Below are 22929 nucleotides of genomic sequence, written 5' to 3' on the forward strand. Positions count from 1 at the left end.
TCTATATCTAGAGAAGATTGCTATAAGACTAGATAATAAAAGGTAGAGAGAGTTTGTAAGAAGTAGGTTACATAGTATACTATTTATAGTTAAGGTAAGTAAGTATATATAAGTATTCTCTAAAATTACTAATAGAATTAAAAGAATACTATAGATATATTAAGCGAGTTCTAGCTTAAATCTATAAATAGTAGTTAGGCGTTTATAGGCTCTTAGCCGAGAGAGACTACTAGAGTTATTAGAATAGTAGTAGATGCTAGACTTATTCTAATAGAGAAGGCGAATCTTTCTGTATATTTTTAGTTAATTTCTAGAGGTTTCGAGCTAACTCTAATAGCAATTTAGAAACTAGAAGTAAGTAGAAGTACAGAGACCTAAAACATTCTTAATTAATCTTTCTAGAGCGTTCGGAATAAGCGGTAGCTAGTCTGCACGTAGAGGCTAGACACAATCCGCATATGTACGCGGTGGTGTAGTCGACGACGGTATATACGGCTATTTAGTACAACCCCTCTACACATAACAAGTATTACAGTGCTTACGACCCTACAGAACCTATCTAGCTTATTAACAGGCTTAGCTGTAGCTATTAGCGCAGGTTTTGCCCCCCTCTCTATTGGCGCCGACTTTAATAGTTCTCTCACAAATCCAGCTACTCGTGCTGCCCTGTACACTATTCGTACTACGCCTGGTATAGTGTCGGAACATAGGGGATTTCCGTTCTCGAAGAACAGGGATAGTGTTGGGCCTATGGCGAAGAGTGTGGAGGATCTTGTTGATTTGCTCGATATTATCGCAGATCTTTTACATCCGGAAGTGCCCGACTAAGGTTATGATACCTCCCTTTCTCGCGACTGGAAAGATGTCTCTTTCGCCACCATAGACCTACACCACTGGCATCTACCAGAAGCCGTTCAGAAGCCGCAACCTGGAGCACTGGACCAAATCGTAAGTGCACTTCCAACGAAACAGAACCATGCCTTACTCAGCGAGCAGATACGGGAAACACTTGCAGCCTACAGAAAGATCTCAAACCTAGCCAAACGCGTCGTCGGCCCAGTCAACCTGATCTCAGACGAAACATTGGACGAGAGCATGAACGACGTTTTGGCCACAATTAGTGAGCTCATTGAAGCCAAACGTGCAAGATTCACGCTAACACACCCCAGAAAACGATTTCTCCACCCTCTTCGAAGCCTACACAAACGGCCTAGACACACCAAAAGTCAAGACCCTAAAGGAGTTGATCGAGTTCAACGAACACCATCGCAAGATCGAATTACCATCGTGTGAGAACAACCCACGAATGCCATCCTCATCTTCTGTTCATAACTAAAGCCAGCTATCATCAGATTCTCCGAATCAAGACAAGCTTATCCAAAGTCTGGAAGACGCGAACTCGCTCACAAACGCAGAGTATGACCGTCTTGCTGTAAAGGCGACTGCTTCGGCCGCTGATGATGCGATCGACAAAACCCTCCTCTCGCAAAATGTCGACGTGATAATAGGGCCAGCAGATAGCCGTTTGCCCGATGTTGGTGCTTTAGCTAGTAAGCCTCCTTGCCCTGTACAAGTTTATCAACTAAGCTTCCTCTTACAACGTGCACAGGATATCCTTCGGTGACTCTGCCGCTGGGTTATTTGGATTGGAATGGACGGCCGTTTGGGCTGCTTGTTGTTGGGGCGAAGTACCAGGAGGCGTTACTTTTGGATGTTGCGAGGCTTTGGGAAGCGGATTTTTCGGGTAGGAAGACGCCGGGTTTGGAGTGTGGTTGTAAAGTGTCGGATGGTGTTGTGTGAGTGGTACATGTCGCTGCAACGATGGGCCTTGGTGTAGCTTAAACAGGTTTTTCCACATCAACTTGGTCATTGTAAGAGCAGTATAATATCGTAGCGTTTCCGCCGTCATAATCCATTGTTGTACAAAAAACGGGGTGCGAGGTACTCCATCCAGCCTATCCGGTAGCCTGATACAAGAGGGTATATATAAAAGATCCAAACGCTCAAACACCAAACCCGCTTTTTCCCAAATCGAAAAATATCGAGACAGAAGAAATTTTGTTACAGTAAAGGTCATCAAAGCATCACCAGCTGCGTTATACCGTACTATCCCCTAATGCTACCCTTCCTGTACTTGTCGTCCTTGAGCGGCACTGGCGGTGGTTCGTCGGCGTAAGACTGCGATGGCATAACGGAGTCTTTCCGTGCGTGCCTTGGGTCGTAGGTCGCACTCGACAGTATCGGCTCGGGCTTGTAGGTAGCGTTCGAAAGCGTCGGTTCTGGGTTGTATGTAGCGCTGGAGAGTGTGGGTTCGGCAGTCGGCTTGGGGTCGTACGTAGTCGCAGGAAGCGTCTTGTATGTGGTCGCGGGTAAAGTGTACATGAATTCGTCAATTGCGTCGTCGATGTCGTCGAGAAGGTTTTGTTGGTCCGATTGCGACGTCTCGGATGTCGACTTGCGGTCAAAGGGATGCTTTGGGTCGAAGGGAAATGTGAAGGAAATGGGTCGCTCGTTAGGGGTGTAAGACACCCTCGGTGCGTATTCCGGTGTCCAGTCTTTTGGGGATTGGGTCGGGCTCAGTGGTGCCAGAGAGATCATGCGCTCTGAGTAGATGCGCTCAAGGTCTTCGTCCGGGGCGTTTCCAGGGAACAAAGATTGCGATCGCTCGCGCACTTGTGAAAAGCCGCCATCGTATGTTGTCGCTGGTAGTAGGAAGGAGCCTTGCTCGGGTGCAGAGGAGGCTACCTCCCTCTCTTCGCGTACGAAGGTGAAGGACATCGGGCGGTCTTTTGGGTTAGGCGAGTTGTCGTTGGAACCGTTGAGCGTCGAGGAAGAAGAAAAGCCAGGAGAAAGTACTGGGTCGCTTTGGCTTCGCGTATGTGATACGAAGCGAGGGGAGGGAACCTGTAGGTATCTGGGAGAAGGCTGGTAGTCGTAGTCTGGTGGTGGTGCGATGAAGATGTCACCGTGTCCCATTCGCTCGCCGGGCGCAACATTCCGAAGCGCTTGCAATCTCTCGTTCGCGAAGTTTGACTCCAGGATGTGCGCTCTCTCGACCAGTTTGTCCACGAGCTTGCCATGCGAGTCCTTGAATGTCCTCTTGACGAAGCTCAACAGTAGGGATGAACAGGTCATCTTGACATCTTCCCGGATATACAGTCCGTGTCTTGGAGTCTTGAGGCCAGGCTCAGCCGGAGGCTTTGGCTCGCCAGGCAGCCGTCCTCCTACGGTCCATTTTCCTTGGATATCGAGACCAAGTGGTGCGTACACGTGTGTGTTGAGACCTTCCGCTGTATCGTTGAAGCAGGCGTGGTATGATACAGAACCTGTCGCCAGGCCACCCGGTAGATATGAGACCTTGTCTAGGAGATGTTAGCGACTGCACGGTGGATATGTAGAAAGTACTCACCTTTGATAGTGTACCACATCGACCAGTATTCGTCAGTCGGCGCATAGCTAGGTGGCCTGCACTTGAACCGTTCCACAACCAACGGGTTCAAGTCGATCATAGCTAGATGATCGCGGTACATGTCGAGCACACTCTTCCTTGTGATGCCCGCCGGCAACGGCGTAATGGTGGTGAAGACAGCGGTCTTCGGCATGATTGCTTTCTCTCGAGGTACGAGTCGTTCTTCTCCGGACTGATGTTTCAAGAAAACCGCTGCGGATACGATCAATGTTTACGCGCGCGTGAAGCTGGAGAAGTGGAAAGAAGAATGTTTGGACAGCGACGCAGCGAGAGAAGATGTACTTGTTTCGCAGGCCATCAGATCCATCCAGCCATGGCCGCTGACACGCTTCGCACACGTATCAGGCGAGCGCTCGAGCGCAGCTTGAAAAAAGCCCCTGCATCCAGATTTGCGGAAGGTTTGGGAACTGACAGCTCCCCGCCAAGCTCCCCGCCAACAAGTCGAGAGCGGCATCATTGCCGTTTGGGGCAATCATTGGAATTATGTTCCCTGCCATCGTTGCTATATTCAGTCGGATGGCATCTGGCCGCTTTGTTTCTATGCAGGCCCCGGTGGACAGAGCATGCTCTTACTGGCATCGTCGTGGAAAACGCGTTGCCGAGAACCGAGAAACGCGAGTAGAACGCTGTCAGATGGTGTCAGCCGAGATGCAGAAGTTCTTGTTCTGTGACGAGCATCAGTGGCGTGGTGTTGCAGGTATCAGAATCCTGGAGCAGATCCGCCGCAGGTACGTTAGACGCTAGCGCTCGCGCTATGACCAATCAAGCAGTGCCGATGAACTATTGAGGGGTTGCTGACAGTTATCTTCGTGAACGCATGCACCAACACGGTCATCAATTATAACAGGCAGCACTTCAACGCATCATGTTCCTACTGCACGACGTCAATCTCATCTATCGAAGAATGAAGTGTCTTGTTGCCGTCCGCATCGAACGTCGCGGACGAGGCTGCCGTTCCAGGCGGTTTGCGTCTCTGTTGCGTTTCAGCATGGCTTCATCAGGCATACAACGCATGTTATAAGGCATCCACAAAATCTCCTCCTCGGCACACTGCTACATACCAAGCGTTTCGAAACGAGGCTAGAATTCGCCATCGACCACGCGGGTCGGATGTCGACATCCTCAATTCCTTATAACCAAGGCATCGCATGCTTCTATGACAAATGTGCCGTTAATGCAGTTATGTAGAGTACTGATAATCTAGGGTCCATCAGAACTATCTGGAATACTTACAAAGTGACAGATGGCGACACAGCTGCCGAGAGCTTTCCTGCGATGATCGCCTGATTGCCTGAATGCCAATACTTGCTGTCACTGTGCCGGTGATGACGCCTGACTGTTGCTCAACGAGCAATAGAGGCGCCTTTGACTCAACGCTGGGCCTTGACTTGGTCCGCGCTGGTCATCGAAGCTGTGACTAGATTGTATGCTTACAATGCAGAGACAGTCTTTCTCATCGGATGATTGTGGCAATATCACAGCAAATATGTAAAGATATCTGCCAACAAACGCGAGAACTATCTCATCGCGACAACTCATCGCCAATGATCCACTTACGACTGCCCAAGTTCACATCGTACTAATACAAAACTGTCATCCCAAATGATGAGTATCGCACATGGAAGTAATCATCCAGAAACTGTTCATAGCACATCAAAACACGACATTACACTCCAAAAGAAGTATGCATTACGACTAAACCAATGCTCAAAGCAAAGCAGGATATCCAAAAAGCCACCAACGCGCCGCAATCATACCTGATGATCGCAAGTCCCAAGTCATATACACATCACCCTGGCCCACTCCCATCACCAAGCCTCTATACACCCTGATGCATATCCACCTCCTTGCTCTTCGGCGCCTTGCCACCGAACGTCATACCCATACCACCACGCCGTCCCTTAACAACACCAACAACACCAAAGGCAAAAGTGACCGCCCAAGCAAGCCACGAGACCGCACTGATGGCCGTACTCGCGCGGGCTACATCACAGACCTATTCGTGCCACACATTAGCCCCCAAATACCCCATCTTAAAGTGACGGCACATAGGAAGGACGATCAAACTCACCATACCAAAGCAAATCCTCCCACTCAAAAACACCGCCAGCGCCACAAACCCACTAAACCAAAATAACATCGTCAGTCCCTCCAGTCCCAACAGCGCCCACTTCACACTGCCTTTCTCAGTCAAGTGTGCGTATTTGGGTAAAGAGGTGAGCAGGAGGGGGATGAGACTGAGGATGGTCCATGAGGGGGCGAAGATGAGGTAGTTTATCTCCAGCGGGGAGGATTGGCGCCAGTGTGTTGACCACCATGATGATACTGAGGGTGTTAGTTTGATGGGGGAGATGGGGAGATGGGAGAGAGACGTACCATAAGCCATCAACCCGAGTACAACGATAGAAAGTACAGCTTGAGCCGCGCGAACGGGTAGGATCCAGTTGATCGCCATTGTGACTGTGCCTCTTCCTCTCTTCTTTCCTTTTTCCCACTACTCTCTTTCCGCTTCCGTCCTGGCCTCGATATCCTCAGAAGGAAGTGGCGGAGGCGTATGCGTATAGTAGAACGAACGTATCGGTATCGTGTCGTGCCGTAGCTCCCGTCTATAATGTGCGGCGTAGTCCGTAAAATATGTCCAATCGAATGCAAGTCGTAACAGTAATATCCAAAAAGAGTGTCAAGAAGAATAACCAGTATAGTACGTAAAGACGGAAGTTCAGTCAAGTCAAGAAAACTGAGGACACGAGCGTAAGAAAGGAAGGAAAGAAGAAACAGCAATCGAGAGAAAGACGGAAACCAGTTCCACAACACACCAACGTTCGCCCAGGTAAAACCAAGCCAGGCATCTCTCATCTATGGATTCCTCAGTCATAGCAGTATCAGTAAGCATTACCTGCAACCATCTGCTCGCCCACTCCAACATGCCACGCGACGCGCATACTATTTCTTGACACCCACGTTGCGGCACAATGCAAAATGCGCTGTGTCCCGCCGTCGCAATACCCATCACACACTGCACGGAAGAGCGAGTTCCCAGTCGCAACGCAGACGACACAAGGCTGTGACTGGCTTCAAGTGGTGTTTCAGCTGAGGTAAAAGTGGATGGGGGGTGGGTAATCTGCGACGATTCATGCGACGGACGCGGCGGGTTCGTCTCATCGTGATCGCCCTCCCGTTGTCTGCTCTGCCGAACACGCGAACACCCATGAGCACGCGAGCAGCGTGAGCGGGAAGGATGCGTACGCGCGCAGATCAATGACTATTAATTGTCAATGTAAAAGTTCATCATGTGCAAGGCCTAGTTCGCGCCACTCCTCGCCACGCCGCAACATCATCAAAAACACAATTCCAGTAACCGGTGTATTACTCCAGCCATTAACCATGCCGTTACTATATCCATCCACCATCGCAAGAAAATATCGTACACATGCTTCACCCTCCCTAACGCTTGAGCTCAAAAGGCCGACAACTCGTAAAAAAAGAGTCGTCAATCCGATAACCTCACTCATAGCATGCCAGATCGTGAGAAAGATCATAGACCGCCCACACACCCCATCATCCCCAAAACCAGCGTTTTCGTCGCAAGAATACAAGGCAGAAACAGTCAAAGAAGTGAGCATTCCAGCATCACTAGACTGTTTACTGACAAGACGCTCGGCGAGTGGATCGCTGGAAGGTAAAGACAGTGGGTATCTGAAAGGAAAGGAAAGGAAAGGTAATGAATCTATTTGTACATTGGGAAAGAAAGAAAAGGAAGATCAAACTAAAAAGGAGAGTGTAAAGTATCTGGTGTCATAGGCCTGCCGTGGTATATGCGCGCTCCGTGTATGCCTGTGATCATGACGTCGAAGACAAGGCAACGAAGACTTGCAAAGAGGTAATGATCAAACGATACTGAAGGCGCAAGCAGGAGCCCAAACACCTTGAGCAATGATACCTGTCAAGGCATTCTCAGCACATGACGCTCATTACTGTACGAATGGATTGCTGTCCTATCACCTCGGTCTTCAACCACGAGGGCTGAAGGGTGCGGCGGCGCGAGTCATCTCGTTGCACTTGTTGACCAGCTGAGAGATGGCGCGAAGGAGCGGGCTACCAGGGGTGCTCTCGTTGAGCTGGATGTATGCGGCGGTCAAGCGCTGGATGACGACGTCCATGATCTTAGGAATGATGTCGCGAATTTCCTGGTCCTGTGATGTTTCGTTAGCAGGAGTATGATGGTTCTGCAGCGGTGAACTTACGTTGGGGTTGACGCTCTGGAATACAGCGTTGAGCCAGACAAGGCGCTCCGTCAGGTTGCGTCCCAGATGCTCAGATACGACCGCACCAGTCGACAGCGCGAGCAGCGGGCTCACCTGGCTGAGGTAGGCAGGATCGTAGCGGACGAAGACAGAGTCGAAGAGCGCGGCGCTGCGAGGCGACTGCAACCACTGCATGGTACCCATCTCGTAGTTGCCTTCGGACATGAGACGGTGGATAGACTCGATCTCAAGCTCCTCCTGTGACTTCTTGGGAGGGGTACGTGGAGCAGCAGGCGAGTCTTGTACATGTCGAGGAGCTGGAGTCTGGCGAGCCTCGAGAAGCTTTGCGACCTGGGATTGAAGTTCAATCTGATTGGCAGCCATGGTCTGAATAGTCTCTAGGCATGTCTGCACAGTCTCGGTCAACGCGGAGATCTTGATAGCATCTTCACGGCGTTGAGCATGGGCTTGTCGGAGCTCACCACCGATCTGACGCTCGATCATGTTGGTCAAGTTCGACATAGCGGGGTTGACGACGGTAGCAACTGAGGCAGCGATCATAGGCTCGAAGTTACCAACAATCTTCTTCGAGACCTGGTCAGAGAGTGACTGGAACATCTGGGGCTGCTTAAGGGATCGAGATACGGCATCAGGAACTTCCTTGGACAACTGCTGAGCCAGGATGGGCTTGAGGTTGGCGCTCAGACCCTGCTCAACGGTAGCAGTGGTCTTAGCGAGCACCTCAGGAAGCACGACGTTGCGGATGTTGTCACTGACCATCTTGCCAATGACGCCCTCGACGTTCTCGTTGAGTGTGCTAGACACCTGGCGCAGAATGGCCTGCTGATGGGCACCGTTGGCTGCGTTCATGACACGCTTGTCCTCGTCGAAGCGCTTGTACATGATGTCCAGCTCGCGCGAGAAGCCCTTGGTGATCTCAGCCTGTACGACCTCCTCAAGCTTCTTGGCATCAACCTCTGCGGGATGAGCAGCGGTAGGTGCGGCACTTGGGCGTTGGAGGTGCTTGCTGATGAGCTGCTTGGCCCACTCCGGCGCTTCGGTGGTGTCAGCAGCCTTGGACTTGGCAGGCTCCTGCGCAACGGCTGGCTCAGGTGGTGCCGGAGACTTGGACTGCGCAGTCGCTTGAGCAGCTTGCGCGTAAGACGGGGGCAGAGCCGCGGGTGCAGGTGCAGGCATACGAGCGGAAGGAGCAGTGGAAGCCACAGCTGAAGGCGCTGTAGAGACTTGGGAAGATGTCTCTGTGGCGGCCGCGCGCTTCTTCTTCTTCTTTTCTGACTTGTCACCACCGTTGATGATAGCTGCACGAGCTGCGTCTTGCTTGCTCTCGACCTTAGCGAGAGTAGATGCGCGCATCGCTGCTTCGGGGTTGATGGACTGCTTGGACGCGGTGCTACTCTCCCTCTTCAATGGCTCACGCGCAGATCGGTCAGAGACAGACTTGGGCGCAGGAGTGTCACCAGCAGTAGATGACTCATCAGTGACAGGTTGAGGTGGCTTGAGCTGCGAGATGGTGATGACGCCTTCTTCCTCAGCTTCCTTGGGGTGAATGGGCTCGCCCTCCTTCTTCCAGCCAAGATCGCTTCGGCGGATGCGCAAGACGCAGACACCCTTGGAGTGCATGACGTACAGCTCGAAGAGAGCGGCGTTGTCGGGGTCGTCGACATCAGAAGGTCCAGCGGGCTCGTTGAGCATGTGCAGGCTCCTAATCTGTCCCTTGGAGGCGAAAGAGTACTCCGTGATGCTAGTCATGATGGCAGTAGCGTTGACTGGAGGCAGATTGTTCTGGCCCCTGTCGCCCTTGTTTGCCAGACGGGAGATGTAGGCAGCCTGGCTAAGAGCAGGAAGGTTGTACCTCGGGCAGGAGACGTGGACGAAGAAGATCGAGTTCCTGGTAGGGTGGGCGACAGCCATGATGCCAGTGCGGGGATGGAACGATACGCTGCAGATGGCGTCCGATTCGTTCTCGTGAGGCAGGTGAATCTCCTGCACGGCCTTGTTCAGACCCAGGTCCCACAGCTGGAAGGCGTGGTTCTGCTTCATGCCGACCATGACATAACGCAGCGCAATACCCTTAGTATATGGCTTGTCTTTGTCAAAGAAGAAGACGGAAGTGGGCCACGACTTGGCATTGGGTGTGGTCGTGTGGAACTCAAGCAGAGTCTCGGAGACCTCGACCTGGCGGGGAGGGCTGTGAGGGTTGCCTAGGTCTGGCTCGGTGAGGGTACGGATGTCCCAGAAGCGCATGCGGCCGGCCTTGTCGAGTGAGACGATGATGGTGTCGTCCTCGCTGAAAGTGAAGTCCTTACCAGCCTTGCCAGTGAGGATCTTGAGGGAGCGCTCCTTGAGGTACTTTTCCGTGTGGCAGATGCGGCTCTTAGACCGAGCATACTCAGCGGCGACCTTGGGGAAGACGATGTGGATGGACTTGCCCCTGCCAACAGCAAAGAACTCTGGGTGACGCGAAGATGGCTTCGCGCGAGTCTTGAGCTGGCCTCCAGATGTGTTATCATCTTGAGATGGCGACGGGGGAAGCATCAAACCCTGCGAATCGAGGTTCTCGCCGAACTGGTCCTCGCGAGCAGGGTCGAGAGAAGTCCAGAAGACAGTGCCGTTGACACCGATACCCAGGATGCTCTCGAGCGGTTGTTGTGAGTCGTCTGCGGAGGTGCACAGGGCGATGTTGAAGATGCGCTCTTGGTGGTTCTCGAAGACCTGACGGTATTGACCATTCTCCTGGCGGATGATGCGGAAGCCGCCCTTCTTGACGAGTGCGTAGACGATGAAGTTCTTGCTGGCGGAAACCAGGGAGCGGTCGATCTGGTCAAAGTCCTTCTTCAAGCGAGCAATGTCCATAAAGAGCTCGTTGGCGAAGTAGAGACGACGAGGGGGCATCTGGTTGACCTGGATGGAGGCAAAGGCGCGCATGGGGAACCTGTAGACTATTACCGTCTGGTCCTCACCCTTTGCGAGGCTCTCCTCGGCTTCGGCAGTCTCCCAGTCTTCCGCCACGTTGTCTTGAGCGATTTCGGTAGCAACTTCCTTCAAGGCAGCTGCGATGGGCTTGGGCAAGCTGGCCTCGATGTCCTTGGCTGTGCTTGGGTCGGCAAACTCGTCCTTGATTTCGGTTGCAATCTCAGCCATGACCTCCTGGACCTCTGCAAGCTCCTCAGGTTGGGGCAGAGCAGAGGCCTCGGCTTCAGCTTCAGCGAGGGCGTCCTCGATCTGCTGACCGACCTGCTCGCCCAGGTCGCTCACAGCCTCGGCCACAGTTTCGTGTGTATGGGCAGGAGCGTCGTCTTGGGGAGCGGGCGAGGAAGTATCGACTGCCCTCTTCTTGAGGATCTCCATCTTGGGGGCAGGAGGCTTGGAGCCCTGCTGGATCGGGGTGTTCTTGCGGGGGCTGGCAGCTTCGAGCTGGTCGAAGGGGTTGACGTAGGTGAACTTGGGGGCAAGGGAGGCGGCGTCGGGCTGGAAGCGAGACGACTGCTCCTTGCTGTCAGAGCCAAACATCCTCATGGGGGAAGAGGCTCCCGGGGTGTGTACGGTGGGGTCAGACGAGACGTGCTCGAGCTCGGCGTCTGCGAGGTCCTGCGCGAGGTCGTCCACAACCGTTTCAGGCTTGTTGGACGCACGCGGAGAGAGCACAGAGGCAGCGCGAGAAGAGCGGCCGCTGGTCTGGGCGGGCTTGGGGTGGTTCAGCAGGCGCAGGAGAAGGTCCTGGGGGTTCTGCTGGGCGGCGGCAGGCGACTGTGCTGGGGCGGCGGCGCTGTGAGAGGGCGTCCTACTGCCCATGACACTGGCCATGCTGGTCGCAATGTCGGGCGCCTGCGACTGCTGCGAGACGCGTCGAGACGGGCCGCCGCCCTGCGAGTTGAAGCGGAGGAGGTTGAGCAGGTTGGTCGACTGCTGCTGCGGCGTGGGCTGCGACACGGGCTCGGGCGCGGGCGTGTTGGCCATGGACGAGTTGGGCGACATGACGGCAGACTGGTGATGAGGCTGCGGGCCGCCGGGCTGGGGGGAGAAGAGAGGCGACGAGACAGACGGGTGCTGGTAGCCGTGTGGTTGTTGTTGGTTGCCAGATGCGCCGCCGTTGAGACGGGCAAGCAGCTCCTGCAGGTCCGACATGGTGAAGGAGACTAGGGCAGATCTGGGCGACGTTAATAAATGCGAGTGGATACGACGCGCTGTCACCGCCGCGATGGCCAGCACAGTGACGCCATGGACAAACCGACGTACTTTACTCAGGACCCAAAATTCGAGTGCGCGGCCGAAGCCCAGGTGAGGAAAGCGCGAAGCTGCCGGTGACAAACAGAGAAGGGACGAAGAGAACGCTGACGAGCAGACGGGGGCGAGTGGTGACGGGCTGCGGTGATGCGCAGAGGTCAATTGGCGATGCAAGAGGAAGGGCGACAGCTCGACGTGATATCGCTGGCGCCGCAGACGAGCTAGGCTAGCGTATTGGGAACTTGTGGAGACGGCGCCACTCACTTGGCCTGCACTCACCACATCATCCAGACATGACAGCTCATCGAGAATACCTGGCGTTTGTGAGTCACGTATGTAGAATAATATACGTGTTTCCACCTCGATACTGTCTGTCTTTCTGCATTGACCGCAATGCGTGCAGACTGAACGGGAAGGAGCGATGCAGGTCGAGCGCATGCGAACTGGTACATGCCAAACTTCATTTCTTTTACAACCACTTGACCATTACTTTTGCCCTCTCATACCCTGCATATCACCTCATCTATGTCATATAAGAACAGAACAGAACAGGCCTGCGGCCTACATCGAGATGAAAACATGCAAAGTAGTTGACCCAACGTTCATGTAGGCTCCAGACCTGTTAAGTTCTTTTCTTGTATCATTGTGATACCATCGCAACTGCCTTAGTCTGCAATTATGAACCATCATATGAAACATCTGTATACAAGACATTACAGCCAACGATTGCATTCGAAAGTCCATTCTCCGATATCCACCACCCCCATCTACCGTCTAATCCCCAATCCCCAAAACTAGAATACATAAGAAGTGAACAACAACCCCACCGAAGCACATCTACCGGCAGTCACCAAACCCAGGCTGGCATCCAAACATCTTCATGCAGGACAACAGGCTGTTTCCGCAAATACCAGCCGGACTGCAGCAGTTACCCCAAGAAGAGCCCTTGCACGTCTGCTGGGTGCGCGCACCACATAGGCGGTTCTTGCTGACCTTGAGGCCCGCGGGGGAGGAAGTAGCGGCCGGGGCAGCGGAAGTGCGTGTGCTGGTGGTAGTCGCGCGAGTGCTGGTACTGGTGCTTGTGACGACGGGACGGGTGGATGTGGATACGGTAGTAGGTGCAGCAGTAGTAGGTGCGGCGGTCGAAGGAGCCGCTGTGGAAGGAGCAGCGCTCGAAGGAGCCGGGGAACCAGAAGAACCAGCGCAGTTTCCGAAGAGCGCGTTGCAGCCCGTTCCACAGTAGTCAATCGTCTTACCGCAGAAGCCGTACTGAGAGCAGCACTCGCCGTCTGCGAAACCAACACACGTGAAACCAGATGTACCTCCGCAGGAGCCATCAGTCGTAGTAACAAGACCGCTGGGAGCAGATGTAGGAGCAGACGCAGATGAAGAAGCACCAGTAGCGGCTGGCTGAGAAGCACTACCACTTCCAGACGACGGGGCAGTGCCATTGTTACCGCATTTTCCGAAACCGGCCTGGCAGCCTACTCCGCAGTGACCGTCGGTGTTTCCACAGAAGCCGTAGCGGGAGCAGCATTCGCCTTGGGCGAAGCCTGCGTGGATGTCAGTTGGGGGTGATTGTATGTCCAAATTAAGAAGTCGTACCAAGGCAGGTGAAGCCAGATGTGCCTCCGCAGGTGGCATCCGTGGAAACGCCCGTAGGAGTGGCAGCAGGTGCAGCGGAGCTAACACTTCCAGATGATGTAGGACCCGCGACAGGTGGGGTGAAAACAGAGGTGGTGGCTACGCGACCGGAAGAAGCGTCTCGGTACCAGTTGGTCTGAGGCTCGCCCAAGCACTCGCCGAGAGTTACCAGCTTGTATCCCTTTGCCTTCATGGTCTCGATCATGTAGCCAGTCAGGTTCTTCGCAGTCTGCTCATGGATGTCGTGTGCGATGGCCTGGAAAGCGTCCGTCTGGGGGTTGCTGGGGTCGATGGCCTTCTTGACGTTGTCCTTGGCGTTCTGGATCTTGTCTGGAGTCACATTGTTGTAGTCGTCGGTGTCGAGGTCGAAGTAGGAAACGACATATCCTAGATCAGCGAGGTCCTTTTGGCATCCTGAGGCTGCGGTGCAAGAGGAGTATGGGGGGCGCATGTAGGTGGGGAATTTGCCCATGATGTTGGCGAACGCCATCTACGAATTGATTAGCACTTCTCATGTACGATTCACATTATCGACTCGTACCTCGTTCCTGACCATCTGGTCATATCGCTGTTGGCTGGTGATGGCGCTAAGATCTTGATGCGACCATGTGTGACTGGCAACTTGATGTCCCTCGGCGATCATGCGCTTGATGGTAGCAGCCCACGGCTTGCTTGTGTCGTCAATTGCGCCCTTGTTGATGTTGACACCGGTGACGAAGAAAGTGGCCTTTGCTCCGGCAGCTTTGAACTGATCCAACACACCTTCAGTGTAGATGTAAGGACCGTCATCGTATGTGATGGCAATCGTGTTTGGCTCAGTGCAGTCGTAGATACCCTCTCCACCATATGGCTGGTTGCCGAGCTTGGGACGAGCAATGTTGCGAGTGCTGCCTCCAGTAGGGAGTTTGTTGGCATCACAGGCAGGGCCGTACTGGAACTGGCAGTCGGGTGCTTCACAGTAGTCACCTATGAAGATTAGCAATGGTCTCTCAAGTTGTACCTGAACACCTTACCTCCTTGACCACAGTAGCCTTCCACAGAGCAACAGTAGCCCTCGGCGCAGCTTGCACCGCCGTTGTTCGGTCCGCACCGACCATCAATACCACCTTGACGTGCTGTCAAACGTAGATTGGGCCCTGCAACGTGCGCCGCATGTCCACCAAGAATGTTCCTGCTCCTAAGTTGACCAATTTCTCGGGGTCCCAGACCAACAATTTTTGGAACAGGGAAGTCGCCGCCGCCGTGAGCAGCCACGAGGGGTGCGACCAGAGCCGCAGCGTAGAGTCCAGTGTAGCGCATTATGTTAACGTATTTATCTCTCCACCTAAAATAAAAGACCTAATCGTAGGAATAAACGAGTGTAAGATCAAAAAGATCGACCGATATTAAGTCCGAACAAAAAGGTAAAGACGACACTGTAAAGAGTGAACAGACGCCTTTTGACCTTTTCACAAAGTGAGCAAGGAAAAAAAGATAGACCAAGAGAAGCAACAAAGGGATGTGGGCGCGAATTCCATATAAGAGGCGAACTGAACTACCGCATGCCCAGACATTAGAAAAAGATGCCCACGACGCCCGTGGAGCGTGTAGTGTGCTTGGCTATGGGACGGGTCAGCCGCCGCGCGTGTCAGATTTGGTCGAGGCTGACACTGAGACTGCGATACAGGAGGTAGCCCGCTAGCGGAGAGTTAATAATGTAAGTCTTGACAGGGAGTGTGCTGTGTAGGAAGAAGAGTAAGATGAGGTCTTTCATCGAGCCTGCGGGGGACATTCAGTCGCTTGCGGGCTTCCACGACTTCTGCTTTTCTCGGGTTCCGGACATGATTCCAGCTCGCAACGCGCGTATGGCACAATGTCGCGAGGGAGCATGCAGGTGCTGTCTTCGCTTCGGAGGCTTTGTGGCGGTCATAAGCCAAGACATACCCCTGGGTCGTTGCCAAATCGGGCGTGTAGATCACGTTAGCGCCCGAGATTTCGCGTAGATAGATCCGTGGTCCTGGCCTTTGGGGACGGCCCAGATTCCGTCGCTCTACTCCAGACTCTTTGAATAACCCGGCGGGTTGCCTGGCAAGAGACAGCTGGTACGTGGATGGCCTTGATCGCACGTGTAGCAACTTTTTGACGTCCTGAGAGAAACATGGCTTTCACCCGAATCTCGTACAGCGAATTCAGATCGCCGCGATGATGCTGACATGTGCGGCCTCGGTGCGATAATTTTCTCTGGGCACATCTGCAGCGGTCAATACTTCGGCGCCGTTGTCTCGAAACACGGTGTTGGGTTCGGATGAACTGATGCAGAGTTCCCGCGGTTTACCCAGCACTACTGATCAGTAACTGAGTTGCCACAGCTCTCCAACAACGTCTGGCGAAAAGGCAAAAAGCATAGGCGTGCAGCTTTAGGCGAGGGGCCAACGGTTCGTATCCTGAAGTTTGTCGCAGAACGAACTCTGTCGTATTTACCGTATTGCGCGGCGATAAAGGTGATTACCTAGCGATGTTGCGCAAGGTATCCACGGATAACTCTGATGTCATTACGCGATAACGAGACGATAGCCGAGAATGTCAGGTGCAGCTGAACCACACTCGCATTCTCATCTTGTGGAAATGATGTGACTTTCTTCCTTCGCTTCCGGACTATCGACAAAAGCCATTGTTCTCGTTAAGCTTCGGGGCTGCCGTGACACTGTCACTGTGCTCGACAGCACGGACGTTGACACAGACAGCCTCGCGTGTTCACGTTACCTACGCCTTCTTCCACGATATGTGCCCGCCAATATCGCGCGGAGAGCGCGTTTCTCTACATCTCCCACGATTGGCTGCTACAGCACGTGGTCTGATGGTTTTATCGGAGCTTGGTTCAGTACAGACGCGCTCCAGAACCATTCTCCAAAGACTACGTAATCTTACTTACTCTGGGCCTTGGACAGCTTATCGACAGACACGCAACACCATCTCGAAAACGAAACCCAGTCCGATACCTAAGTTCGATATCAAAAAACACCATGAACGTAAATCGGACGATACCCCGCGACAGACTACCCCGCGAAGACTCACTTTCCCCGGATCCGCAGCAGTCTCGTCATGTCGTTCGAGCGGCTCGTTCGGTATCGATGAACAATAGTGATCAGGACACGCCAACATGCCAACGCACCAAGACCACGGCGCAGTCTTACATTCTCAACAACACATGATTTGAAAAATCGACGCCTGGAAGGAATACTTGGCAAGCCCATTGACATCGGCCCAATGCGATCACTTCTACGACGGAGCAATCTCGACTCTCAACGCTCCGCCAGCTAAGATCAGGGGTGACTGCAATTCGTATCGCATTCCGCCAAAACTTCATCAATATTGAGGTATACATTGTCCTTAGAAGAACTCATTTGCTCACGTTTAATAGTGCGTATGCAGCAAGATAAAATGTGACACGATATTCAGCCACTCCCGTTGCCACTTTGCTCGCATTTTGCACCTCTGATCGAGCAATCCACAGGTAATTTTCGAACTCGTCGTCTGATGGTGTCCCCGATGAAACATAATGGCATAATGCTGTGCTCGCATTACGAGCAATGGTATTCACGGATTCCACAAGTAAAACACTCCATTCTCGACCACCTCCACTATGGCACGAGCAGTATGGCCTCTCTGCATCGCTGTTCGTCGTTTCCGGTCGATTACATTGATGCGGTCATCGACCGCGCTTGGCAGCAACTCGTTCGGAGCCAGCTGCGTTCAGGTGCTGCAAGGTCTCGTGCTTATATCTAAAATGGTTACAAACTAGGAATCCGATCTTTTCATCAAGACATAGGACAGGGAATAGATGCTGCCGACTCGTTGAATCCGAAAGCTTTAGTCGTCTACCGAGTGGATCTACCACCAACAATAGCAAGGTCGCGAAGGCGTTACAGTGATGATTGGAAACGCTATTCGAGTTACAGAAGTTTTGATGATCACGACTGATCCATCACAGATTCTATCTACTACTACTACTGCCGCAAACGCCGATAAGGCCAGATTCCTCGTTCAATACCTGGATACCGCCCTGTTACCTGGTTTTTCCACAAGTACAAACCGTCGCAGAATCGTTATCATGGGCAACTTACCACCCGGGCGTGGCCAAAGCAGTCGAGTGGACGCGAGTAGCGCCGTAGCTGATAGGTATCGGCGCGAAGACTTGAGGGGTACCTAGGTATACATGGGTCAGGGCCTTTGGCGGATCACTACAGTAAAGCTTACGAAAGCAAACATGCAAGGCCTTTGCAATCGTACACTACTAAAGAGTAAGCACTGCTGTCATCTAACATACATCCTCGCAAGGGACAGCCGTGCCGAAACTGGAAAGTCAACCAGCGCAACAGAGCTACCACGTGCTACACCGCTAGTCCAGCTATCACGCACATACCGCGACGTCCTTCCCCCCTTGCCCCACTTGGCGTCAACTTTTGCCTCCTTTCGCTGTCGTTTTGCTGTCTTTTCGCCACCCTGCCTCATCTGCCTTTACCTTTACCTTTACCTAGGTATTCACAGGCAGGCGCTCCGCGATCGGAAGCAGCACGAACTTATGTTGTTACTACACCTTAGGATCAGAACACGATTAGCACATACGCAGACATTGCCTGCGCAGTCCAGACATTGCCTAGAATCATTTACCCAAGATCTTACATTCTGAAATTCACACAACTAAGCTTTACTAGTGCGAAAGCATCATACTGCACTGGCTGTCATCCAAATGCGCCACGTCTGCAGCCAATATCCACGGATACATGATATGATGAGCGACGGTGCGCAGCTTTTTCTGGGCACCAACACCATGATCCGCAGCTACTTGGGTACCACACGATCGTGAAGGGAGCATTAAGACCACATCCAAGATGATTGACATTCGCACATATTACAGCAGGCCCGAGGCCAACCATTAGCATTCGCTCAAACTCATCAACGGCAGCCTTCAAGTCATACCCAGCCCCTGGGAACCTGGACCGAACAAACAAGACAAGGCTATATATATACACCATTGGGAGAACATATACAGATGTGAAGAAACTTATAAGACTAGCAGACCTCATACAGGGTACCTAGGTACGTGTACATGGTGGCTATCTTGCCAGTGCCCGCACGTGATAGCCCGCACTCCACCGTCACGTGCCAGGCTCCACCGCGATACCGGAGCTCTCTCACCTGCAACCTGCAACAGCATCAAGCAGCGCATACAAATACAATAACTCTCGCACATCTCCTCCATCACTCCTTCTTTCAACCCACTACTTCCAACTTCTTCATCTGCACCATCATCTGCACAAGCTCTGACTAGTATTGCAAGAGCGCTGCCCAAGCAAAACCACTTCAGCAACCTACAACACCAGACAGTTCCTATCGCAAGCGGTGACGATCTCCCCAGACGCCGCCATGGCCGGAAATGGCGCGCAAGTCAGCGCGCCATCTCCAACACCAACAACAAGCTCACCACATTCCATTGATGATCACGCGCCTTCCACACCCAGACATGGCGCACCTACGGCATCTATTGATATCAGCTTCCCGTCGAACACTCCTGTTGAGCAGAGCATCGCGATTGAGCCCACAAAGCCTACCGCGCCTGCTCCTCTCGAAGTAGCGCAAACGATAGCCCTTCCACCATCCGCAGCATACCCCACACCTGAGAACGCGGACAGAGGAAACAAGCGACATGACGCAGAGGTAAGTTCTGGCGCAATATTCGTAAACATATACTGACTTCGTAGGTGAAACACGGAATCGATATCAAGTACCCAGTCGCAATGCAATCATACGATCCCCAGGGTATGAACTTTGCGGAATCCCACCTGAAGTCCTGGACAACAGAACAGATGGCGAAAGAATACGACAGGCTGGCCGAAACATATATGGCACTCAGACATGAACACATCTCTGCCCTTGTCGACCAAGACAGCAACGAGAAGAACGCATGCCGCCAAGTAATCGACTCGCGCCAAACTCTCTTCAACGGAGCGCAAAAGCTACTTTGGAACTCCGAAGCAGCGTTCGAAGCATCGAAGGCGATTGCAGGGAGGATCTGTCAACCATCCATTTGGACTCACCCGCAGACACAGAAACAGTACGCAGGGAAAGCACCAGGATCCTTTACACCACAAGAGGCACAGAATATCCTCAATTTGTACAAGGACGACTGCATCCAAGACTTGAAAGGCGTCACAATGGCAGCTACCGGCGCGAACCTCAAAGAGTTTGGTATTGACGAGACCATCGTTATGCACGCGTACAATCTACCTGGCGATAGATCGTGGTTCGAGAAGATCGGTGACAATTGGAAGGACGTTGCCAGAGATGTACTGGTGGAGAGCAGCATGGATCTCAGCATTATCGAGGAAGCCCCACTCCGGCGCCAAGTGAGCTTCCCGTCAGCACACAATGAGCCCTCGCACTGGGACGTTCCCGTATCATTTCCAAAGGACGCATCGAATGCCATGGGCGATGTATAAAAGCAAGACAAGGACCGGGAGGGTGAGTGGTCAGACGGCGCCGAAGTTGGGATGAATGTCGCGAGATATGTCAAGGACTTCGTTAGCTTAATGCGCTATATATTTTAGTCGGGGTCCGCGGAGTGATGCTCCATCTTGGAAGGATGCTAAAAAATACAATTGGCAGGCTGCTACATCGACGTTGTATCCGACAAGATTGCAGTTGTAGAGCCCTCCTGCTGACTACATCAACTCCCATCATCTACAAAACCACTTCAGTAGAGCACTGTGTTGACTACATCTAACGCTAACGTCGATGAATTTACTATTGCAAGACTAGCGTGCCAACTACACAGATGTTGGGGGAAGAGCCGCGTTGCTCCATCCATAGCTGACGACCTCCTCGCTACCTTGGCAAGAAACTTCTAGCGGCTGATAATGTAGTGAAGGTAGCAATACTACCTGGGTACCTCCTGATGTAACGAGCTTTTTACATCCTTCGCACGGACGCTGCCTGGGTCAAGACTGATCCCGTTGATTTGAACCAAGTAGTTTTCTTCGCAGCTGACAGTCGCAGCATCATTACGCCTGGGGAGCCGATGAAGTCTGATGCACTGAATCGTCGCCTGCGCGAGGCTTGCATTGACGCCGGCTTTCCACAACGCAATACAATGTATTGCTTTCGTCGAACACGTATCGTCGAAACCAACCGTGAACACGGAGAGGCGGCGGCGCGGGCAATTGCAGCACATGCCGACGACTCGAACGCCCACGAATGCTACGATGCGGTCGGCGTCGGTGACATCGATATCCAGTCCTACATACTAGGCAGAGAGAGGGTCAGTCAAGGCTTTGCGCTTGGAAGGCATCTAGGTATACTAACTTCAGATTTGCAGATGAGTCGGCGAGAAGCAAGAAAGATGTTTGAGCAGGCAGCTCAGACAGGATACGTACAGCACGAGAACTACGAGATGACGCTTCGCGCTCAGGTCGAAGAGCGGTTGCGCGAACGCGAGCGAGAAGACTCCGAGTTGGCCGAGATGGTTCGTTCCTTCAAGACAACGATCGACAACATGCGCGAGTTCCTGATACGCAACAGCGCCGATGATACACCCAGACCGTGAGGCTATACCGGCAGTGTCCCTGACGCTTACAAGGTCACGTTGAGAGGCGGAGACTCTGCAACTGGGGGTGTCCGCAAGAAGCTTGAGGCTGTCTCCTACAAGCGAAAAGTGGTACTGAAGAAGATCCGCAAGAGTCTAAGAAACCTTGTACTGGAAGAGTTTGCTCAAGAGATGCGATCTTTGCCGAAAACTTCCACCAAGTCAACAAATACAGGACTGATCGCCGGTAAAGGTGGTGCATCATCATCGATCCGCTAACAGGCCAAACATGCCCAGACTGAGCTTGAGGGTCTCTACACTGAGCGTATGAGCGTTCTCGGGGCCTTGAAACGGCGCAACAAACAGGATGAGATAACCGAGCTGGGTGCTGATGAGGAAGAGGGTCTGGACGTGGATCCACTCGAGGAAAACAACGACAAGCAACACCCACGGGGTGAGCCGTTGCATTGGCAAGATCTACTAAAGGAGGACATTGATGTGAACATTGCTGATGGGGTTGGGGAATGCGATGCGGCTACAAAAGAAGAACGCCTAGCCTTCCTTCGGGCCTTCAGTGCGCATACAAGTCAGGCCATTTCTAGCTTGAAGTGTTGTCGCTGCCGGTTCGATCAAACGATGTCGCAGACCGCCACAGACAAGAAAGGGAACCGTGCGCAACTCGAGAAACGTATGAAGTGGAAGGTACACACGCGACGCGAAGAGCTCATAAGGGCGTTCAACGAGTTGAAGGTTGCCGGATGCACAGAGAGTGCGTCGTGTCCCTTGTGCCCAAACTGGTCGTACCAGACCGCAGCCGGGTGGCTGGTTCACCTTGAGCGTCATCACTGAGAGGGGCTGTGATTGAAGGAGGAGGCTGAGGAGAAGGAGGTAGAGAACGATGGCGATGAGGATCCTGATTTTGAGAACTTGTGAGAGTGTTCTAGAAGTCAGTAGTGCGTGGAAGATACAATGTGTTATCTGTGAATGCGACGGCCTTACTGCTCGGTCACATCATCAGAACGAGCGCAGTGCATCTACGATATCGTGTATCATCTTCTCCCACCTGCTGCTGTCTTCTCTCTCTTCATCCACATTGACACAGTTGGTATATTCCCGCGTTGAAGTCACTACACTCGGCGCCTCGATATGTCTGCATAACCAAAACTTCGTGCTGATCTGCGATGTCTTTCCATGCCCTGCCTGGCTGTTGCTAAACTTCGGGCTGGACTCATTCAGCTGGGCGCGTTGGTATACTCGCGCAGTCAGTATATCTCTTAACATACCTATCTTGTCTGTTTGTAGATGTTTTGTGTATATTTTAGGTGTGCAGGTTATAGCGCTGGAAGAAAACAGCGTGCCACAAGTACCTAGACTAACGGTTTGATGTTGCATTACTGACAACCGTTCTACTTGTTCTGGGGGCTGCGAGAAACATAAAATTCTACTTTGAAGCTAGGCCAACTCGTAGTTTGCGTCAGTAGCCTCTCGGGCTTGCTTATGTTCGTTCTTCATATACTCGTGCGCAAGTCTTTTCCACACTGGACTAATTAAGCATAGCGCGCTTCCTACGTTGTGCAGATGGAGCGCAGAGACGTGTCTTTTAGTCGATCTTTTTATTAACGCGTGGTATACATCCTCTATGCGAAGTTAGAAAAATGTGGCGCGTATGCTTATGCAAAGTAAGCTCGCATGCGTAAGCATAGTTGTACGTCCTGGAACATGTCTGGTAAGACATAGGCAACAAATTCTCTTCGCGCTGAGACCTA

General features: G+C 52.6%; 5 protein-coding genes across 5 annotated transcripts; 2 read left to right on the plus strand and 3 right to left on the minus strand.

Moving 5' to 3' along the window:
- Positions 1–2106: 2106 nt before the first annotated feature.
- Positions 2107–3602, minus strand: J4E87_000605 (uncharacterized protein; the record flags this gene model as incomplete). Its single annotated transcript, XM_049372260.1, has 2 exons — positions 2107–3362; positions 3410–3602. 2 exons carry the CDS (start codon positions 3600–3602, stop codon positions 2107–2109), a joined length of 1449 nt encoding a protein of 482 aa, XP_049238394.1.
- A 3877-nt stretch (positions 3603–7479) lies between these two features.
- On the minus strand, positions 7480–11954 carry J4E87_000606 (uncharacterized protein; the record flags this gene model as incomplete). Its single annotated transcript, XM_049372261.1, has 3 exons — positions 7480–7662; positions 7714–11881; positions 11950–11954. 3 exons carry the CDS (start codon positions 11952–11954, stop codon positions 7480–7482), a joined length of 4356 nt encoding a protein of 1451 aa, XP_049238395.1.
- An 841-nt stretch (positions 11955–12795) lies between these two features.
- On the minus strand, positions 12796–14901 carry J4E87_000607 (uncharacterized protein; the record flags this gene model as incomplete). Its single annotated transcript, XM_049372262.1, has 4 exons — positions 12796–13511; positions 13564–14092; positions 14144–14568; positions 14616–14901. The coding sequence occupies 4 exons, from the start codon at positions 14899–14901 to the stop codon at positions 12796–12798; spliced, it is 1956 nt and encodes a 651-aa protein (XP_049238396.1).
- A 4107-nt stretch (positions 14902–19008) lies between these two features.
- On the plus strand, positions 19009–20081 carry J4E87_000608 (uncharacterized protein; the record flags this gene model as incomplete). Its single annotated transcript, XM_049372263.1, has 2 exons — positions 19009–19299; positions 19344–20081. 2 exons carry the CDS (start codon positions 19009–19011, stop codon positions 20079–20081), a joined length of 1029 nt encoding a protein of 342 aa, XP_049238397.1.
- Positions 20082–20843: 762 nt separating this feature from the next.
- J4E87_000609 (uncharacterized protein) lies at positions 20844–21442 on the plus strand (the record flags this gene model as incomplete). The annotated part of the gene is given in 4 exon segments (XM_049372264.1): positions 20844–20848; positions 20893–20899; positions 20957–21180; positions 21199–21442. 4 exon segments carry the CDS (start codon positions 20844–20846, stop codon positions 21440–21442), a joined length of 480 nt encoding a protein of 159 aa, XP_049238398.1.
- Positions 21443–22929: the final 1487 nt, after the last annotated feature.

This window comes from Alternaria ethzedia, assembly GCF_023757985.1.
Source record: "Alternaria ethzedia strain BMP 0044 chromosome Unknown scaffold_1, whole genome shotgun sequence".
NCBI classification, from domain to species: domain Eukaryota; kingdom Fungi; phylum Ascomycota; class Dothideomycetes; order Pleosporales; family Pleosporaceae; genus Alternaria; species Alternaria ethzedia.